The 18454-nt window shown below is 33.7% G+C and overlaps 2 protein-coding genes and 1 non-coding gene across 3 annotated transcripts; all 3 read right to left on the bottom strand.

The window, feature by feature from the left end:
• Window positions 1-856: 856 nt before the first annotated feature.
• Window positions 857-4838, bottom strand: LOC107623330 (uncharacterized). The gene is made up of 8 exons (XM_016325544.3): window positions 4503-4838; window positions 3753-3948; window positions 3298-3477; window positions 2807-2887; window positions 2544-2707; window positions 1922-2058; window positions 1520-1635; window positions 857-1316 (listed from the first exon to the last, which is right to left on the bottom strand). The coding sequence occupies exons 1-8, from the start codon at window positions 4640-4642 to the stop codon at window positions 1068-1070; spliced, it is 1263 nt and encodes a 420-aa protein (XP_016181030.2). The 5' UTR covers window positions 4643-4838; the 3' UTR covers window positions 857-1067.
• A 70-nt stretch (window positions 4839-4908) lies between these two features.
• On the bottom strand, window positions 4909-4980 carry TRNAC-GCA (transfer RNA cysteine (anticodon GCA)). Its single transcript has one exon. It is a non-coding gene; the product is annotated as a tRNA-Cys (tRNA).
• A 10407-nt stretch (window positions 4981-15387) lies between these two features.
• On the bottom strand, window positions 15388-16189 carry LOC148582011 (uncharacterized). Its single transcript, XM_088494981.1, has 3 exons — window positions 15926-16189; window positions 15593-15818; window positions 15388-15500 (listed from the first exon to the last, which is right to left on the bottom strand). The coding sequence occupies exons 1-3, from the start codon at window positions 16187-16189 to the stop codon at window positions 15388-15390; spliced, it is 603 nt and encodes a 200-aa protein (XP_088351107.1).
• Window positions 16190-18454: the final 2265 nt, after the last annotated feature.

Below are 18454 nucleotides of genomic sequence, written 5' to 3'. Positions count from 1 at the left end.
TGACTAATGAGTTTTATTATCACGTGATTTAAGCAAACTTTTGCTTAAGAATTCAAAAATAGAGAATACATACAAGTTGACTGATAATGATCCTTTATAGTTAAATTTAACATAAATTTTCATGGACTTGGGATTTCACATTTTAGTATTTACCAAGTAGATTTTTGAATTATTTTTGTATATTGTGCGTTTCACCAGAATATGTAAGTTTGATTATGTGTAGTTGTGTACCCCTATGAGGGTGAAAACAAGGCTAGCTAGGGAGACAAAATCCTCAGTACATTAAATGTTGAAACAATGAAGCAGCACAGATTGAGTTGAAAGTCCACGTTAAAAAGAAGGTGCAATAACTACCTTGTTGATGCCACCACCAACTCCCTTCAATAACTATAAATTTCTTTCTGCTCTCACACAGTTATAATGTATACACATGCATGCACAATTCTCTCTCTAATTGGGAGGGAGAAAATCAAAAACAGTGTCAGTTAAAAGGACATAAAGATTTTTCACTTCACTTCACACAGTGACAGTGGTATACACATTCAGCTTTCTAGTTCTGTTACTTGATACATAACATTGTTCATTATTAGTGATTCTTGTGTTATTAGTGTTTGGATTCTTTATGTGCTCCTCAAGTAAACTGTACAACCATGACATCAAATTTAAATGTTCTCAGCATTGATGTCATCTAGATTCTTCATTTGATTTTGTTGGACTATTTTGGATTCAACTCCCTATTCATATATGGGATTGGATTCCAGGGATCTTTATGAATGGAAAGGCATGCATTTCTTCCTAGTTAACCTTGTGTCACACATCATATTATTGGAGTAGAGTACAAGGTAATCACAGCATGAAAAGCATTAATGTCTTTAATCATTTCATTATTTAAAACATTTGTCTTTAAGATCACAATGCTGAACATGTGATGCTTCAATAATCAAAGCGATGCAACTCTCCTCTTTCTCTTTCTCTATGGTCATAAAAGCACATGAACAGAAGTTATGCAGTGGATAAATTCATTAACCTATGTATCATGTGGATTGCATTGTGTAGCTTTAACATATTCAAAGTTTGGAAGCATGAGCTTTAACTTTACTCAACGCAGTTGCGGCTCTTGAATTCGATGCACGTCCTAAATGCTTGCAGATGAAATCTCCGGCCTGCATAAGCTTTCCGAGGTCCACGTTGGTTTTCACTCCAATTCCATCCAGCATGTAAACAACATCCTCTGTGGCAACATTTCCAGTTGCACCCTTTGCATACGGACAACCCCCAAGGCCGGAAACAGATGAATCCACTACACTGATCCCCATCTGCATAACGTTACACATATAGTTATAACAAGGGATAGGTTCAGAACCAAGGTTATCCATTATGATTAGAGAAATTCCAAGTGTTTCTTTCATTGTTTACTTTGAGAGAATGGGGACACAACTCAACACCAGAAAAATCCCAACGCAAACTGGCTACAAAATGACAAGTATAAGCGAAAAAGAAAGTAAACGAAATCATTTACCTGAAGTGAAATTAGAGTATTTGAAAGCGCCTGACCATAAGTATCATGAAAGTGGACAGCAAGCTTGTCAACTGGAACAACATCAAGAACAGCTTCCAGCATTGGAACGACAGTGCCTGCGAAGATGAAGCAGATTGAGTCCAATCAAAAAATTTGAAAATTAAAACTAAAACAGCAGGGTAGAAAATGGAAGGGAATTTTAAGTAAGATTATTGTAAAATATGCAAGGACTCCATACAATTCATCACTGACGAGACAACATTATAATATAACTAAAGAAGGGAACCAGATCAACACAAATAAGAGCTAAAAACTTTAACATATCTATACATACAGCACCACTGCAATCAAATCCAATATAGCTAAAAAAACATACATGACAACAAACAGAAGAAACATTACCAGGTGTACCAACACCAATCGTATCACCTAGTGAAATCTCTGAGCAACCCATCTCATAAAGTGCCTTTGCCACATATGCTACTTTGGCTGGAGCAACATGTCCTTCAAAAGGACATCCCACAACACATGATATATATCTGAAGTATAAAACCAGTCACATGGCTGATTATATAATTTACTATGATGGTTTTGAAATTTAAAGTGAAGAGTAACAGCATGGTCCTTTTGTGATTGTTCAAATAATTTGAAGGAAAAGTACCTATATTCTAGTTAGGACGAAAGATGAGTCTAAGATACATCCTATGATCAACAAAACCATTTCTATAATCTAAATCATCTTTTCATTAATTCCCTCTTACAACCATCGAAATGCAAATATAATAGGAAGAGACTATGGTTGAAAGTACTTTAATAGTGGGCATACCATCAAATGTTGCCATTGAAAAAACAAATCAGCATCTATATATCATGAAAAATGAATTAGGATGTGTCAATTACAACAACAATTCAAAGACGTAAATAAACTCATTTTGAATAAACTAGTAGAAACAGAAAACCTCAGAAAATGTTGTAACTTTTCTGTAGAGATTGACAAGTAACAATTGAAAAATGAAAACTATACCCACGAACAGGGATTGAGTAGCTTCGAGAAGCTGAAGCAATGTCTCGGCAACGAGCAAGATTATCCTCAATGCCAGAGTTGAGATTTGCTTTAGAGAATGATTCAGAAGCTGCTGGAAAAACAGCCACTTCCTTAGCCCCAGCAGCAACAGCTGCCTCAAAGCCCTGAAAGAAACAGGTTTAGATAATTAAATGCATATGCAAATACTTAATGAATAATAATTTTTAAAACATATATATCTTACTTTGACATGTATATCTTACTTTGAGGTTTGGAGTTAATACAGGAAAGCTAACACCTTCCACATCTTGAATGCCTTCCAATACATCCTTTGCATCTGCCAACTGAATTTGGTTTCAAAGATGTGAAATCAGTTTGTCAGATAACTTGTTTTGAAGAAACATGCAGTCTGAAAAACTTTTATGGCTGCAACACAATTTTAAAAGTACAATAGAAATCATAACTAACTCTACCATCCCAGGCTATAGATCATGTGAAGAATTGAAGAGAGGAGGGGGGAAGGGGACCCAGCAAAATATAAAAGAATTATGGGAACAATAATCAAGAAGAGAATCTCAGCATACAATAACTTGACAAATAGCAGCTTCCTTAACTTCTAATAAAATAAATTATGTAAACATGGTAGAAAACATACCAAAAACACATAATTATGATCAAGAACATTGCAGGAGTTCATCATAGTGTTGACTAGAAAATTGTGAATAGATCAATTTTATCTAGGAATAACAGTTACCTGTGGAACCCATTTTGGTGATACAAAACTTGTTGCCTCGACGACAGACAACCCAGAAGAAACCAGCAGCTTTATCAACTCAACTTTTACATCAGTTGGAACGATAGACTTCTCATTCTGCAATCCATCCCTTGGACCAACCTCCACTATCTTTACAAAGTCTGGAATACCTTTAAGAAGCTGAAGCATTGTATAAATTATGAGTCACAAATGATCCAATATGATGCAACAAATAGAATGAAAAATGTTAATAAAGCAAAGAAATACTTAATTAGACATAATAATGGAGATATCATATCGCATCAGCATTAAATGTACAACAGAGAAGTTTGAGTTTTTCATTGAAAGAAATTTACAGATTCAACATGGCTGCTAGCTTAATATTTTATATCGGAGGTTAAATACATAACAATAGAAGGTGGATAGGGAGTATCATAACATAAGATCCACTGCACCTTACTTGAGAAATCCTTTGCATCTGTATTTCGATCAGATGTAAAATGATGGTTTACCAAGTAGCTGGCAGGATGAGAATTATCATTAAACCTTTTAGGCCAATTCAGGCATTGAGATAGGCCCCTTATATTGTATTTGTTGAATGCACTCCTATGTTCTGTGGCCTTTGTACTGTCCCTTGTGTATTCAGGATAACTAAAGCAGAGCACATTATTTAAGATCAAGCCAATTGATTTCTTGAAAATGCTGATATAATGTTAAAATTAATTATGTACCAAAAAATAAACCATTAAAAATGAAAATCCATTAGAGCTTAATGGACAGAGCTCTAATGTCATCATGTCAACATCCAAAGAACATGCATGGATAAAGTTCCAAAAACCAATTACCCTGCCTCATCTACCTTTAGATAGACTCCAAATATTATGTTAAGTAATCACCAAAATATCTCACAATACAGAGCAACTTCCATTATGCTCAAACAATGCTGATTCTACCATGCATTATCTTTAATTCTTTATATGAGAATATAAACGAGCAACAAACTGATATTAAATTTTATGCTTGGAGCAACAACTTTTACAAGTACTGTTCAGCATCCCCAAGACATATCTATCTAAATAAACCATTAATCCAACTTCTTAGTCACAACTAATTAGGTTCGATCCAAACACAATGTAAATAGAAAATTCCAGCTCAATGAGAAATCAATTGAAATTGAATAATTAACTAAAAGGTTTCTGATTTACCGAGAATGAAGAGATTGCAGTTGATTAGCTGTATCCATGGCATCACAAGAGCTTGCAGCAGCAGAGCTTGATAATCCAGTAACAAGTTGGGGTATAGGATTCAAGAATCGCCCCCTTTGCATACCCTTGATTGTAATCATTGAGTTAGCAACAAAATCTGAGTCCAACAAGAGAAGGAAAAATCTGGACTTGAATCCAGAAAGAAGAGAGAAGTGAAATTAGTTTGATATTGAATGAAAAGGAATATGGTGATTGTGATTAACAAACGTGTTTATCCTTCTACTTTCAATGCTCCTCACTTTTTTGGTTTTGTTCCAATATTAAATATTATCTTCAGGATGGGTTCTAAATTTCAACTATATAATATAGTTCTAAGTACTTTAAAAATCATAATAATACATTTTTAAGGGCCCAACCGGGTTCGAACCGGTGACCTCTTGATCTGCAGTCAAATGCTCTACCACTGAGCTATGGACCCATTGATGCTATTATTTAGATTGTACGTTACATAGCTTTGTTTATTTTTTTTGTCATTTGGTCTACAGTCAATTCTAATATTCTCTATGAGACATTTAGCCCATGACTTTGTATCCTCTTTACAAGTCTCTCTATTTGGGCCATAATTTAAAATAGTGGGACAGAATGAAAGCCCAAACTTGTAAACCTAATAAAAACTCTCTTTGGTAAAACAATACTGGGAAGCCCGTCCAAAAAAAATTACAGGGAAGTTCACGTCCAAAAAATATATGAAAGTTTGATAAGAAGCTGGGTTAGATTTATTACAGTTGACATGACCCATTAAATATGTGACTTTTTCTTTTGGGCTTCGAATATGCGACTTGGTATGCCACTCCAAAATCTGCAGTGTCCACAAATGACATACCCAATGAAAAGCTTTCGATAATATAACTAATTATCTTTTTAAGTCCAAAAAAAAAAACCCACATGATAATATTTTTTTCAAGAGAATGTTATAAGGCTCTGAAAAATTCAGCTGAAGCCTAGATCCGATGGCAAATTAAATTGTTCTCGCACTCAAGGTTTACTTTAATGGTGAAATTCTTTGCCTTGTAATAGATACATCCGAATTTGAGACTTTGTTAAAGCTAATTGTGGCTGAAAACCCTTAATATTATGTGTATGAATGTTAGTATGCGTGACGTGAATATTATGATGTTATAATGTTTTATAGTTGGTTGAATGAGGTTTAAAAACCTCATATTGTGGGTATGTGACTTGTGTGATAAATAAAAAAGGCTCTCACAAATAAAAAGAAAAACAAAAAAGTCTTCGGTCTGACTCTTCTATAAGCATCGGATAAGAGAACAAAAGTATCTAGTTTTAGTTTTCTCTATGCAATATCAATGCATAAAAAAAAAACTAAAAAAAACTATATATATATATATATATATATATATAACGAAAGTTTTCAAGTATACTGATACACTGATATTTAAATAATTTTTAACTGTTAATTTTAATTATATATATTATATATTTTTTTTTATAATTAAAATCAACGATTAAAAATCACTAAAATACCGATATATTGATACACTTGAAATTTTTTAATATCTATATTCTTAACGAGTGTTATAGATATATAGATGGTTGGCGCATTTTGTTAGACATAATTATATTGTCCCTCTTTGATTAAGACCCAACAATGAAAAGTTATTGATATTTGGGCAGAGAGCGCTGCGATATTCACTTCTTCCGCACGAAAACAAGATACAAAAGTGTATCTTTGGGATTCTCTTCTTATGTTTTTTTTTTAATAATAAAATTGGAGTATTTAAGCTATCCACCACAATTAACAAGCTTTTGATCTTAAAATTAGTATCTTGAAGGTTTGTTGAGAAAACACTGAATATAATAAGTGAAAATGGCACATATTTGGGCTTTTATGGTTATATACCTAATAGATCCACGGTTGCAGAGTATTCAATTATGTATCAGTAATTCAGTAGTACTGTGACTGGAGTATTCGGTTGCTTGTTCCCATAATACAAATACGTCACACTCATCTCATTATATCATATCATACATTATTGTATGATTAATAATTGATTTACTACTTGTCATTCCATTCAATACAATGTTGCTGCATGGTCGCTTTCTTGCTTACCTATCCTTAGAAATTATTCCATACATGTCTTTTCTTCATGGTTTTGCTCCTTTAATTTCAAGTTTAATAAAACAAAAATTGTCTACTCATATATTTCATTTGAAAACATAGCACTAACTAATTCACGGTAAATTAAATTATAGTTTATTCCATCTCCAAACTAGGAATAATATTGTTTAATATTAGTATTAATTGAAATGGTAGAGTAATTGTGATGGGAATTTGGGCTTTTGTAGATAACGTGTGAAGAGGTGAGTTGTCATGTGTTGAGGGTATGGGAGACACCGAAAGGGACAGGGCCCTGTCACTGAATCCAAACGCAGTCGTTTTCGGCCTCCAAACATTCAAAATGACCATTACACCCACCGTAATAATTATTGCAATTTTATTTAAAAAGGAGTAATGTGTAATGTATGTATGGTAAAGTTACTGTATCTAAAGAGCGGCGCCGCCTGTGGCCTGTCATAATAAGTCTTAAATATTTTACACAAGAATGATCTTATCGAAATCTATTAAATTGAGGTATATATAAAAAGATTATTGAATTATTTATTCTTCAATTTTTCCTATCTTGACACACACACTATATTTTGTTGTAAATGAATTAGATATTGAAACAACATCATTCTACCTTTTGAGGCCATGCTAATTGCTAGTTAATTAGGAAAAAGATCCTCTCCAGTTTTTTTAACAATTGATAGAATTCAGTGTGATCTATCACCTTTAATTCTATGAGTGGGACCAGAAATAAATAAGAGAGAGAACGCAATGAATGATTAGATTGAACACTGGATATCATTCAGTTTTTTTCTCACTGGAGAGGATCCACTCCCAATTAATTATGTATTTGGCAGAATTGGTTCCAGAGCCATTTGGGATTTAATTTGTCATTTGTTCTTTATGTGTGCGTGGGATAATCGAGATGATTGATTCTAATTTCTAAGCCATTCACTACTCCTTTTCTTAATTACTTACATTCTTCTTCTTTGTTCTTTTCCTCGTTTTAATTACTTAGCTTATTTGCTATGTTTGTTTACAAACACAAAATACTAAAATAAAATATAAAAATATAAAATTATATTTATTAGATAAAATATAAATAAAAATATTATATTTAAAAATATTAAATTTATATATTTTATATTATTTCTGATAAAAAATATAAAAATACTAATAAAAATATAATTTATTTTTTATTTTTTATTTATTTATATTAATTTTATATAATTATATTTTTTTAATTTTTTGTATAAAAAATTAAATATTTTGTCAATCTCTTGTCTTAGTCATTTTTATAACCAAATAGAGCTTAATAAGCGAGCCTATGCGCTATACCATGCACCTCCCTCGCTCACACCAGGCAACTGTCTCAATAATAATAATAATCGCTTTTTTAACTCTTTATTGTAGTTTCGAAGTCATGCATCATATATAAGTAACTAACTAACAAGCATGCATACAATCCCAAAATTTTAGCATTTGATTACGTACAGTATGTTGTTAAGCTTTTTTCTTCGCTGAAATGATATTGCAATTTTATAATGATATCATATACCAATTATTTAGAGTTCTAATCCCTAATTCATATCTAATAAACTAAGGTTGTTAGAGAATGGTAAAGATTGCAGAGCGCGTTAGTCTATAGAGCAAGTTTAATTAAGTTTTAAAAAGGTTTAGTCTGTTTCTCTATATTACTATATAGTAAAAAAGACATTCTAACGGAAACACTATAAAAAAAATATATTGTGTATCATCGAATTTATCATTAGATTTAGCAGAATTAATTACCATCGGATTTAGCGTTAGTTTTTGTGTCGGATACAAGGCAGCTTGGATCTTCCAAAATGTTTACCGTCGAATTTCATATTCCAACTCTAAATCTGACGGTGATTAGTGGGGCAAAATATGATTTTGTTGGAGCCAACTTTACCGTCGGTTTTATCGTCAGATTTAACCGATAATTTTGCCGACGGTAAAGTTGGTTTCAAATTCAAACGCAAATCCCTCCTCCCTCACTTGTCCGAGATCACTCCATTTCTTCTCTCTCCTCTCGCTCTCTTTCTTAGGGGTGTCAAAAATCTTCAAGGGGCAGGGGGATCCCCGCAATGACCGCCCCAAATGGAACCCCGATGGCGAGAAATTTTTCCTGTGGAGACGGGGATGGGGGACAAAATTTTCCCGAAGCAAGTGCGGGGACCCGAGTAGGGATCCCTGTTCCCGTATTCCCCACAGTCCCCGAATATATTAAATTACTTAAACACCCTTAGTAATTTATTTTTTACTTTGGTTTTTTAGTCATTTCACCTTCCATATATATATTCAAAAGTTAGAAACCCTAATTCCTCTTTCCAGTTTCCACACTAGCGCCGCATTCCAATTCCCAGTCACCCTCACCCTCCTCGCGACACCCCTTTTGCATTCTCTTTGGCGTCTTTGCACCTAGCAAGCCACCTCCGAACACCTCCCTCGCGGCCTCGCCACTGTCCGTTTCAGCCGGCCCACTCACCGCGTCATCACCGCACTGCGCCGTTCCCTCTCTTCCTTCGCCAATGTCGCTGCTCTGTTTAGTCAGTTTAACTACTACGCCACCGCCGTCTTGCATTGCTACTCTGCGTCTCTGCTCTTCTCTTCTTCCCACCACTCTGCAAGTCCGAAAATGGCATCAAAGGGAAAGTTGATTTCTATTCCAATCTGTTGTGTATCTACGGTCACAAGTGATTCTTGGAAACCAAGTAGCTTCTCAATGGCTAAGATCCGGTTTACCATTGGAAGACTTTTGTGGTTGTTGTTTTATGGCTTTCGGTCAACAAGAGAAGGTCAGAAGCAAAGTTTTTACTCTGATGATTAATGAGAAAAAGTGAGTTTGTGGGTTGGTGAAGCACAAGACTCAAGAAGTTGACCTAGGAAGAAGAACCCAGCAACATGCAAGGAGATATAAGAAGATTTTATGTTCATTCAAAGGTAAGGAGAGATAACCAGAGTTTGGTGAGTTATGTTCTGAGAAGAGTTCCCTGAAGAAGTTCCTCTACTTGGACAGTGCTTTCTTTCAAAGAAGCATTCCACCAAAAATGAAGAACTGAATCAGAGACATGCAAATCTGGTTTATCACATAGCAAAGAGGCTGTTGTAGAGTCAATCTCCTTCATGTTTTACAGATTGTAATTTACTTTTCAATGTTTATCTTTTTGTAATTTCTTGAGTGAAAAGGCATATTGAGAGAGCTCAAGTAAAAGCCAAAGAGTGGAAAGAGGCTGAGTGATACACTTGAGAGAAAAGCCTAGAGTTATTTTCAGATTTCTTTAGGTAAGTTTGTGTCTTATGTCTAGTACCAGTGAGGTACCCCTTTCTTAGTTGGGTAAGCACTAAGAGTGAAGAGTTAGGTATTAGCATAGCCAATGTCAAATTAGGTTAGAACTTGAGTGTGAAAGGATTGTGTCAATCCTGTGGAATTGGTGTATGTAATACTTTAACTATAGTGGAAATTCCACCACTGTTGTGGTGGAGACTGGATGTAAGTTGCATAGCACAAGGCAACCGAACCAGGATACATGATGGTGTTAGCTCTTCTCCTTTCTGCTCTGTTCTATTTTCTGATATTCATGAGACAAAAATAAATTGTCTCATAAATTTTTGCTGCTGAGTTCAAACTGAATCAGAATTGCAAGTTTAATTAAAAAAGGGTTATTTCAGTAACTTAAAGAAAGGCATAGATTCAACCCCCCTTCTCTAAGCCTACTACAACCTTCAATTGGTATCAGGAGCTAAGGTCTCAAGAATAAATCTTAACCGCTTTGAGCAAAGATCCAATGGCGAACAACTTGGGCACAACCACAGTGGCATATACCCTCACTGAAGGCCAATCAAACAACAGGCCTCCTTTCTTCAACGGGAAGAACTATGCCTACTGGAAAGAGAGGATGAGGATCTTCATCCAATCCATTGACTACAACATTTGGAAGATTGTTATAAGCGGTTCCAAGATTCCAACAAAAATAAGTGCTGATGGAGTGGTGACTCTAAAAGAAGAAGCTTAGTGGAATGAAGAAGATAAGAAGAAGATGGAGCTAAATGCTAAAGCAATCAACCTTTTTCACTGTGCTATCAGCTTTGAAGAGTACCGAAAGGTGTCTAGATGTAAGACAGTCAAAGAAATCTAGGAGAAACTCCATGTTACACACAAAGGCACTAAACAAGTCAAAGAAACGAGGATTGATATGATACGAAAAGAGTACGAGATGTTCAACATGAAGGATGGAGAAAGCATTGATAAAGTGTTTGAGAGATTCTTAATCATAATCAACAACCTTGATGCTATGGGTACAAACTACTCAGAACAAATCCTAGTGAGAAAACTCCTTAGAAGCCTCACAAAAGAATGGGCTAAACGGGCTTAATTTTAGAGGCAAAGCCCGCCCATTTAAACGGGTAAACGAGCTAGCCCGATGGGTTTAACCCATTTTGACGGCCCTAACCGAACCTACTTCAAATAGGTCAGGTCTGGGGTACATTTTGAAAAATGAGGTTGCTTTCAGGAAACCTTCATTTCACAACAAAACCTCATCTTCGAAAAGCCCAAAAGTTTTCAAAAATTCTGGTGAAAATGCTTTTGCAAAGAGGAATAATTATAACAAAAATCAATTTGTCAAAAGAAAAGCACCTCTTCCAAAAACTAGAAAATTTCAGCCCTTTAATCATTTTCAGCATGGTAGCTCATCTCGATTTCAGCGACATGTATAAGAAAATTATTGTTTTAATTGTAAGAAATTTGGTCACTCATATGCACAATGTTTTATTAAAAAGAGAGTGGTGGAAAACCAAATTTACAATGTTGTTTGTGATTTCAATGCACTTGGGCAACCAATATTGATTAACTTCAAAGGATCCAAATTAATTTGGATACCTAAGGTTACTTGAAGTTTTTCATGTAGATTTGCCTAGCATCCAAGAACAAAAAAGATATGTGGTACTTGGATAGTGGATGCTCTAGGCACATGACTGAAAGGTCAACTTGCTTCATCAAACTAAACAAGTATGATGGAGGTTTTGTGACCTTTGGAGATGATGGTAAAGGTAAAATAATTACTGTTGGAAAAGAAGGTAATGAACAATCTACTTTCATTGATGATGTATTTTTGGTTTATGGACTGAAGCACAATCTTTTGAGTATAAGTCAGCTGTGTGACTTAGGATATTTAGTGACTTTCAAAAGACTTGAATGCTATGTTGTAAATGAAAAGATTAATGAAGTGATTTTTGTTGCCAAGCATTGTAATAATGTGTATGGACTTACCCTTGATGAACTAAAAGATCAAAATGTAGCATGTTTTCATTCTAAAGAATCTGAAATTCAATAAGATTTTTTTACAATTAGCTAAAATTCATTACAAATAATGTTCAAAATTAATTAACTTCTGTACTCATAGGACTTTTTTAAGCATATAACTCTTATTTTATATATACGTGTGAGTGTGATCCTCGCTATCCCATTCTTGAAGATTAATATAGTCCCATAAACATTCCAAGGACCATTAACCAAGAATTTGGCAAGGTAACCAATTTAATTTCATAGGAGATTACAATCTTCGAACTCTACAATTTTATATATATGGCAAAGTGATCCTTACATCAATAGTGAAAAATAAGCTTAAATTCTTACAATCATCTTTGTAACAAGCTAAGTTGATTTTTAATTCAAGGCCCAAGTTTTTGTTTACTGATGGGAGTATCTACAAGGCTCTACCACTAATGGTGAAGACAGTGTTGACATCTGAAGAATCAAAGGGTGACATGAAAAGTGAAAGAGGAAAGAAATTGGATGAAGAGGGAAATTGCAGGCTGGTTGGTGTGGCAAAAGTTGATATGTTAATGATTTTCTCATGAATTCTTTTCTTGCCTTTCCAACTGAGTGCCTTGCTGACCTCAATGCTGTGATCTCAATTTCTGGCTCATTTTAAAAAAGAGATCATCGTCACACTTTGGATGTTGTTGAAACCTATTTTAATTCATTTCATAATCCAAGTTGAAAATATTGAGTAAAGGCTTCAGTGAATTGATCATACTATTAGTAAAGAAATTGCTTTATCTTTATAAAGTACTAAAGGTAATTGAACTTTATCTTTTTCTTTTGTTATTGGATTCTTTAGTTGTGAATTGTTCAATTTGTTGTATTACATTTATCTCATTTCAGATAAACATGACTTCAAGAATGCATAAGGAGCAAACAAAGGAAAAAAATCTCAAGGAATAAAGCTACAAGAGGAGAAGACAAAGTCCTAATATCTTATGATGGCTGTTGGGATATTAATAGACTTTGAAAGTTGTATTTTTCTTTTGTGATATTTGGCTTTATATCTTTACAATGGATCATGACAAACAATAGCATAAGACTTATATTGGTATAGCTTTAGCAAATACACAATTGATTGTTGGGTCCTTCATTTGTAATGAAATTATATGAATTGAAAATTTAATGGAAAGTTGTTTCTTTGATGTTTATTTTGGTTTGCTCTGTTTCTTTTTTTAGCTAATAGTATTTGGAGAATATCTTGTATGATTTGCACAAATATATAAGTGCAGAATTTAAGAATTCAAGTTATAAACATCAACACAGGATTAAGAAAACATAAGTTGTAAGCAAGACTTGATTCTAAATCTGCAAAAGTGCATAAATTTTTGAGACAAAATTATACAATACAATTAATATTCACCTGATAAATAAATTAAGTGCAGAAGATTAACATAAATAATACAGAATTCAATGAAATTTTACATTTTTGCACAAATATGAGACAAAATTGCACAATACAAATAACACTCACTTAATAAATAATTTAAGTGCAGAAAATTAATATACATAATGCAGAATTCAATAGAATTTGGTAGGATTACACAATTTTAAGTGCAAATTGCACAACACAATAAACATTTGCCTGATGGATAACTTAGTTGCATAATAGCAGAAAATCAACACAGAAAACTGGACAATATGAATAAAATTCTGTTCACGCATAAAAGAGTTGCAAACTAGTTAGTGTACTTCACTTGATTAGCATCCGAAAAAACAACATAACACTAAAAAGTCTAATAAGTTCTAGCAAAATACACATAATAAGTTAACAACTAAGACCACCAACATCACCAACAATAGCTAAAAGTTGTCTATTATATCTCGTGCGAATGCCGCCCTTTCCTCGTCCAAACTCCAAAAGGTTGCCTTCAATTATGGATTTTGCACAAATTTCTTTGCAATTTGTATGATCTCCATTGTGTCGAAACCAAGACTCTTCAACGTTCGGCCAAGATTCACTTGCTCATTAACCCCAGACATTGCATTGGCTAGTACCTACACATGCTTTCCTTGATCCTCAATCGCAGCCTTAAAAGTTTCAGCCAAGTTTGATAGGATTGCAGCATCATTGCTTTTTTTAGTTGCAGTTTGACGTACTTGATTTCTCTCACTTGATGAAGCAAAAGAGGTCGAAAAGGTGTTGGGTAGTTCGCTCTTGGCAGCTGCTAAATCTTCAATGTCAATATCGTCTCCGCCTAAACCTAAGCCACCAAATGTGGCCGCAGCAAATGTAGAGCCCGGTGTGACATCTTCTTCGGCATCTTTTTCACTGCATGCATCAAGACCGGTAGCTCTATCCTTGCCAAAAATGTTCCCAAGACGTTCAAACAATGAAAATGGCTTGCCTGGAGTGTAAAGTGTAACATTGCGATCCTATACAACATAAAACAAAGTATACATTATAAATTCATATACGTACAATTACATGAAAATTAAAAAATACTTGTAAGAAGAATGATTAAATGTTCAAAAATTCACACCTTTCCCCATGCTTCTAATACTTGTTTACTATCCACTTCAACACACATCTTTTCAGAATTCCACCCAAAACCACTACAACTCAACATCTCAACCACAAACATATATTTTTCTTTGAGGCGCTTGTGTTTATTTCTGATGTGCTTTACAGTGAGACCACATCCAGAAAACTTCTCATTCATTTTGTCTGCCAGCTTTTGAAATGTCCCTGGTTTAAATTGACCGGCATCTGTCCTCTTGTCTTCAACAACCAATTTCTCCATGAACACCACAAATTGTTCAGTTTCTTCTTCAGTCTATTGGCGGGGTATGGAGGTCATTTGCTGCTAGATAATATTCATGCACAATAACGAATAAAATAAATCATGGCAGCAAAATTACTATTAAAATTAGAGTTCAATGGTAGTAGAATTATCTTGTCTAATTAAAACAATTAAAACAAACACTTGTAATACAAGTTATAAATCTGAATTGGCAAATACATATTGCACAACGAAAAAAACTCAAATGAATTCAAATACAAATAGTCTAGGACAATTGTATACATAACAAAACTTGCAAAGATAAAAACTCTACACGCCATGTTCTCCTCTCCATATTTGCCACATCTCGGTTGCTAGGTCCTCACGCCATTGATTCCACTCATGGCTACTTTCCACAATATCAATTGTATCAGCTTCATCAACTATAGTGTCATCTTCTACGGGTATATGTTCTGATAAAAGAGTTGCATCTTCTTCAGGATCAACATCCATGTTCATACGAATAAAATTTTGTAACAAACAACAAGAAATAATAATGTGACTTTGAATCCTAATAGGATAGAACGGGGGACTTCGTAGAATTGCCCATCTTTTCTTAAGCAACCCAAAACACCGCTCAATCACATTTCTAGTCGAAGAGTGCTTCTTATTAAATAACTCTAGACAATTTTATGGTGCCCGATGATCTTGAACCCACTCATTCACATGATAGCGGACATTTCTATAAGGAGATAAAAATTCTCTCCCATTAGTATAGCCAGCATCCACTAAGTAATAACACCCTAAAATGGAAGGATGGAGAGATATAAGAAATAGATTGTAATTCTCATAATAAATAGTTATTATTCTTTTCAAAAGATTGATTTAGACATACTAACAAGTATTTTCAAGCCATTATGTTGAGTAATAGCATCCCTAAGTATCCGTGAATCAGATGCCGATCCTTTCCAATCGCTAAGGACATAGACGAAATTCATGTTCTGATTGCAAACTCCTAAGACATTGGTGGATATTCTAGATTTTCTTGTCCGATATCTAGATTTGTCACTCTTCAGGACTGTGACATCTATGAAAGTTCCATCTAATGCTCCTATACAACCCTATCAAATGTAAAAAGAAAAATTTATTACATGCAGAGTTAACTTGACCAATAAAAATTGGAGCTACATACACGACCTACCTTGAACCATTTTCATCTGGGATCTACACAATCTTCCGGTACAGGGTCTGCCTTTGCAAATAAGATACTTTGGACACGCAAAATCGAACACAGTACCTTGTAAAAATACCTACTAATAGTTTCACCAGATCTATAGAACCTAACTTGTAAGCTGTGATTTTTCGTATGGTGAGCTAATATGATGATTAAGAAAGTTGCTACTTGCTCACCTATGCCAACATGACCGTCTTCGTCTAATTCACCTTGAACTTGTAGCAATTCACATAAAGTTGCAAATACATTTAAACTCATTTTTAACTCCTATATACAATTTCTATCTCCATCCTCCCTGATGATATTATCTAATGCATCTCGCCTTAATGGTAGTGTGTTCACTCTTCGACCAATCGAAGAATGACCCCGCCTTCTATTCCTAATATACATATATAAAGTAACTAAACATAGCAGCATTAACGTATCAAATTGCATTCTCATAATCCAATAATATCCAACACATAGCTTAATATGTTCAGAATGATCCATTATCACTTCCTAAGAAATAATAACAAGTAAATACATAAATGAAGAACTCTAATAATTTGTACGAATAAGAAAAATGCTTAATTAAACTAAAAATAGGAAAAACACTCGTTACATAAGCATATGTAATTTTATTAAGTAGCGATGAACAAAATAAAAAAGACATGATTGAAATCTAATTAAATACATATCAATAAAAATATCAGCTAAAAATAATTAAGAGTTTTAATATGTAATTTTATTAAGTAAAAGAAAGGAAATAATACTTTGAGATAGGTGATTGATAACTTTTTAAGACAAAATTGACTCTAACTACTACCATAATGAAAAAAGATCAATTTCTACAAACAATTATCATCCAACTTAATCAATTTCTACGACACATAATACAAACAATCTGATCAACGGCTTAGTAAGCAGATTAATAAGCAATTTTATAGACACAATACAAATAAATTGCCCTCTTTGAATTAGAAACATGGCTTTTTCCATTATTTTTCCTCTTCAATTAGGGAAAATAAACAACCACCACCGAAATTATTTATTGTGTATTGAAGAATTCAGATGAAAATAAAATGAGTAATTATAAAGAAATCTTAGGTGTACCTACAATTCGATCAGCCATATATCCAAACACTAGATAGCACTCAATCAATAATAACACATCTTATCAATAATCAAAATTAAAAAATATACATCACAAGAGAAAAATACCAGAGGCAACAAGGCAAAGCATAGATAGGAGGAGGCTAATGCGGTTGCGGGATGGAAAGGCAAAGGCGGTGGAGTAGCAACACAAGCTCATCGCGACCGGAGCACAGCACGCAATAATCAGAGAGGAGAGTCAGCGAGAAACGGAGACGATGTGCGGCGGTGGTACAGCTTCAATAGTGCAGAACAATTGCAGAAGAAATCATCGGTTAGGGTTTGTAACACAAAAGGGAGATATTTGGAATTTCAGAAAATGAATGAGGATAAAATAGTCTAAAAAAAGAATACAGATCCGTGTCCATCACCCAAAATCCGTGTCTCACCATTTTATTGAGATATGAAATACATGTATTTTGTGTATGTTTGTGTGTAAGCATGTCCTTCTTATTTTTGTGTCTGACAAACCAAACAATAGACACGTCCCACCGTGTCTATGTCTTTGCAAGACGCGGGCATCAAACAAAGTAACAAACGGGGCCTAAGGTATAGGCTGAAAATTTTTTTCGTTTACAATATTTTTTTGCATACAAAATCGTCCCTAAAGTTTAAAACCAAGTTTTAAAATCGTCATTTTTACTTAAATTTTAAAATTTTGGATCAAATTACGCATAACAAAAAATTATAAAATAAAATAAATAAAAAAAATAAGAGAAAGAGATTATTTTTGCTCCTGCAAATGGAAAAGGAAATAAGAAGAAGAAGCTGTCCACGATCTACTTCTGTCTCTGCTTCCGCCGCCACCTTCGTATAATTTTGGTCCCTAAAATAAGGACGATTTTAAAACCAAGTTAATCTTTAGAACGATTTTGTATGAAAAAAAAAAGGTTAAAAATAAAAAAAATTCGACCTATACCTTGAAGACCAAAATCGTACTTAACTCAACATTTTATTACAATTTTCAAATTGAATTAGTAATAGTTTGACTCATAAGCTATGAATAATATTAATTTTTTTTTAAATTTAAATATTCACGTACCAATGAATTAAAGACCTATTTATCCTTTTCTTATAATATTATTATATAAAGTTATAACCACCTCTTATATCATGTCATAGGAATCAAACTCCACCATGAATTAAATACATTATGATACTAAGACGACCCATTAAATTATGAATCAATTATGCACTTACAAACTGAGCCAAATCATAAATATGATTACTTTTCCTTAAATTGCGATGTGTAAAAATTTAAACAATATGCGATGATGATCATATTGTTGCATCACGCTCTCATCTCTAGTGTTAATTTCTGTAAGATGAAATTTAATCAACGAAGTGGCATTTATTATAAGATATTTTTAATTGATGTCTTTAGGATTTCTA

The sequence above is a fragment of the Arachis ipaensis genome, chromosome B10 (assembly GCF_059453495.1).
Source record: "Arachis ipaensis isolate K30076 ecotype BB chromosome B10, ASM5945349v1, whole genome shotgun sequence".
Lineage (NCBI taxonomy): Eukaryota > Viridiplantae > Streptophyta > Magnoliopsida > Fabales > Fabaceae > Arachis > Arachis ipaensis.
This window is presented reverse-complemented; position numbering and strand designations above follow the sequence as displayed.

Coding starts and splice junctions, on each gene's coding strand:
- LOC107623330 (XM_016325544.3), bottom strand. CDS start 4,642: ATGATTACAATCAAGGGTATGCAAAGGGGGCGATTCTTGAATCCTATA. Junction 3,949..4,502: donor CTGCAATCTCTTCATTCTCG/GTAAATCAGAAA, acceptor GCTCTGCTTTAG/TTATCCTGAATACACAAGGG. Junction 1,636..1,921: donor GATTGGTGTTGGTACACCTG/GTAATGTTTCTT, acceptor TCATCTTCGCAG/GCACTGTCGTTCCAATGCTG.
- LOC148582011 (XM_088494981.1), bottom strand. CDS start 16,189: ATGAGTTTAAATGTATTTGCAACTTTATGTGAATTGCTACAAGTTCAA. Junction 15,819..15,925: donor ACCCTGTACCGGAAGATTGT/GTAGATCCCAGA, acceptor TACATTTGATAG/GGTTGTATAGGAGCATTAGA. Junction 15,501..15,592: donor TGGCTTGAAAATACTTGTTA/GTATGTCTAAAT, acceptor CTTCCATTTTAG/GGTGTTATTACTTAGTGGAT.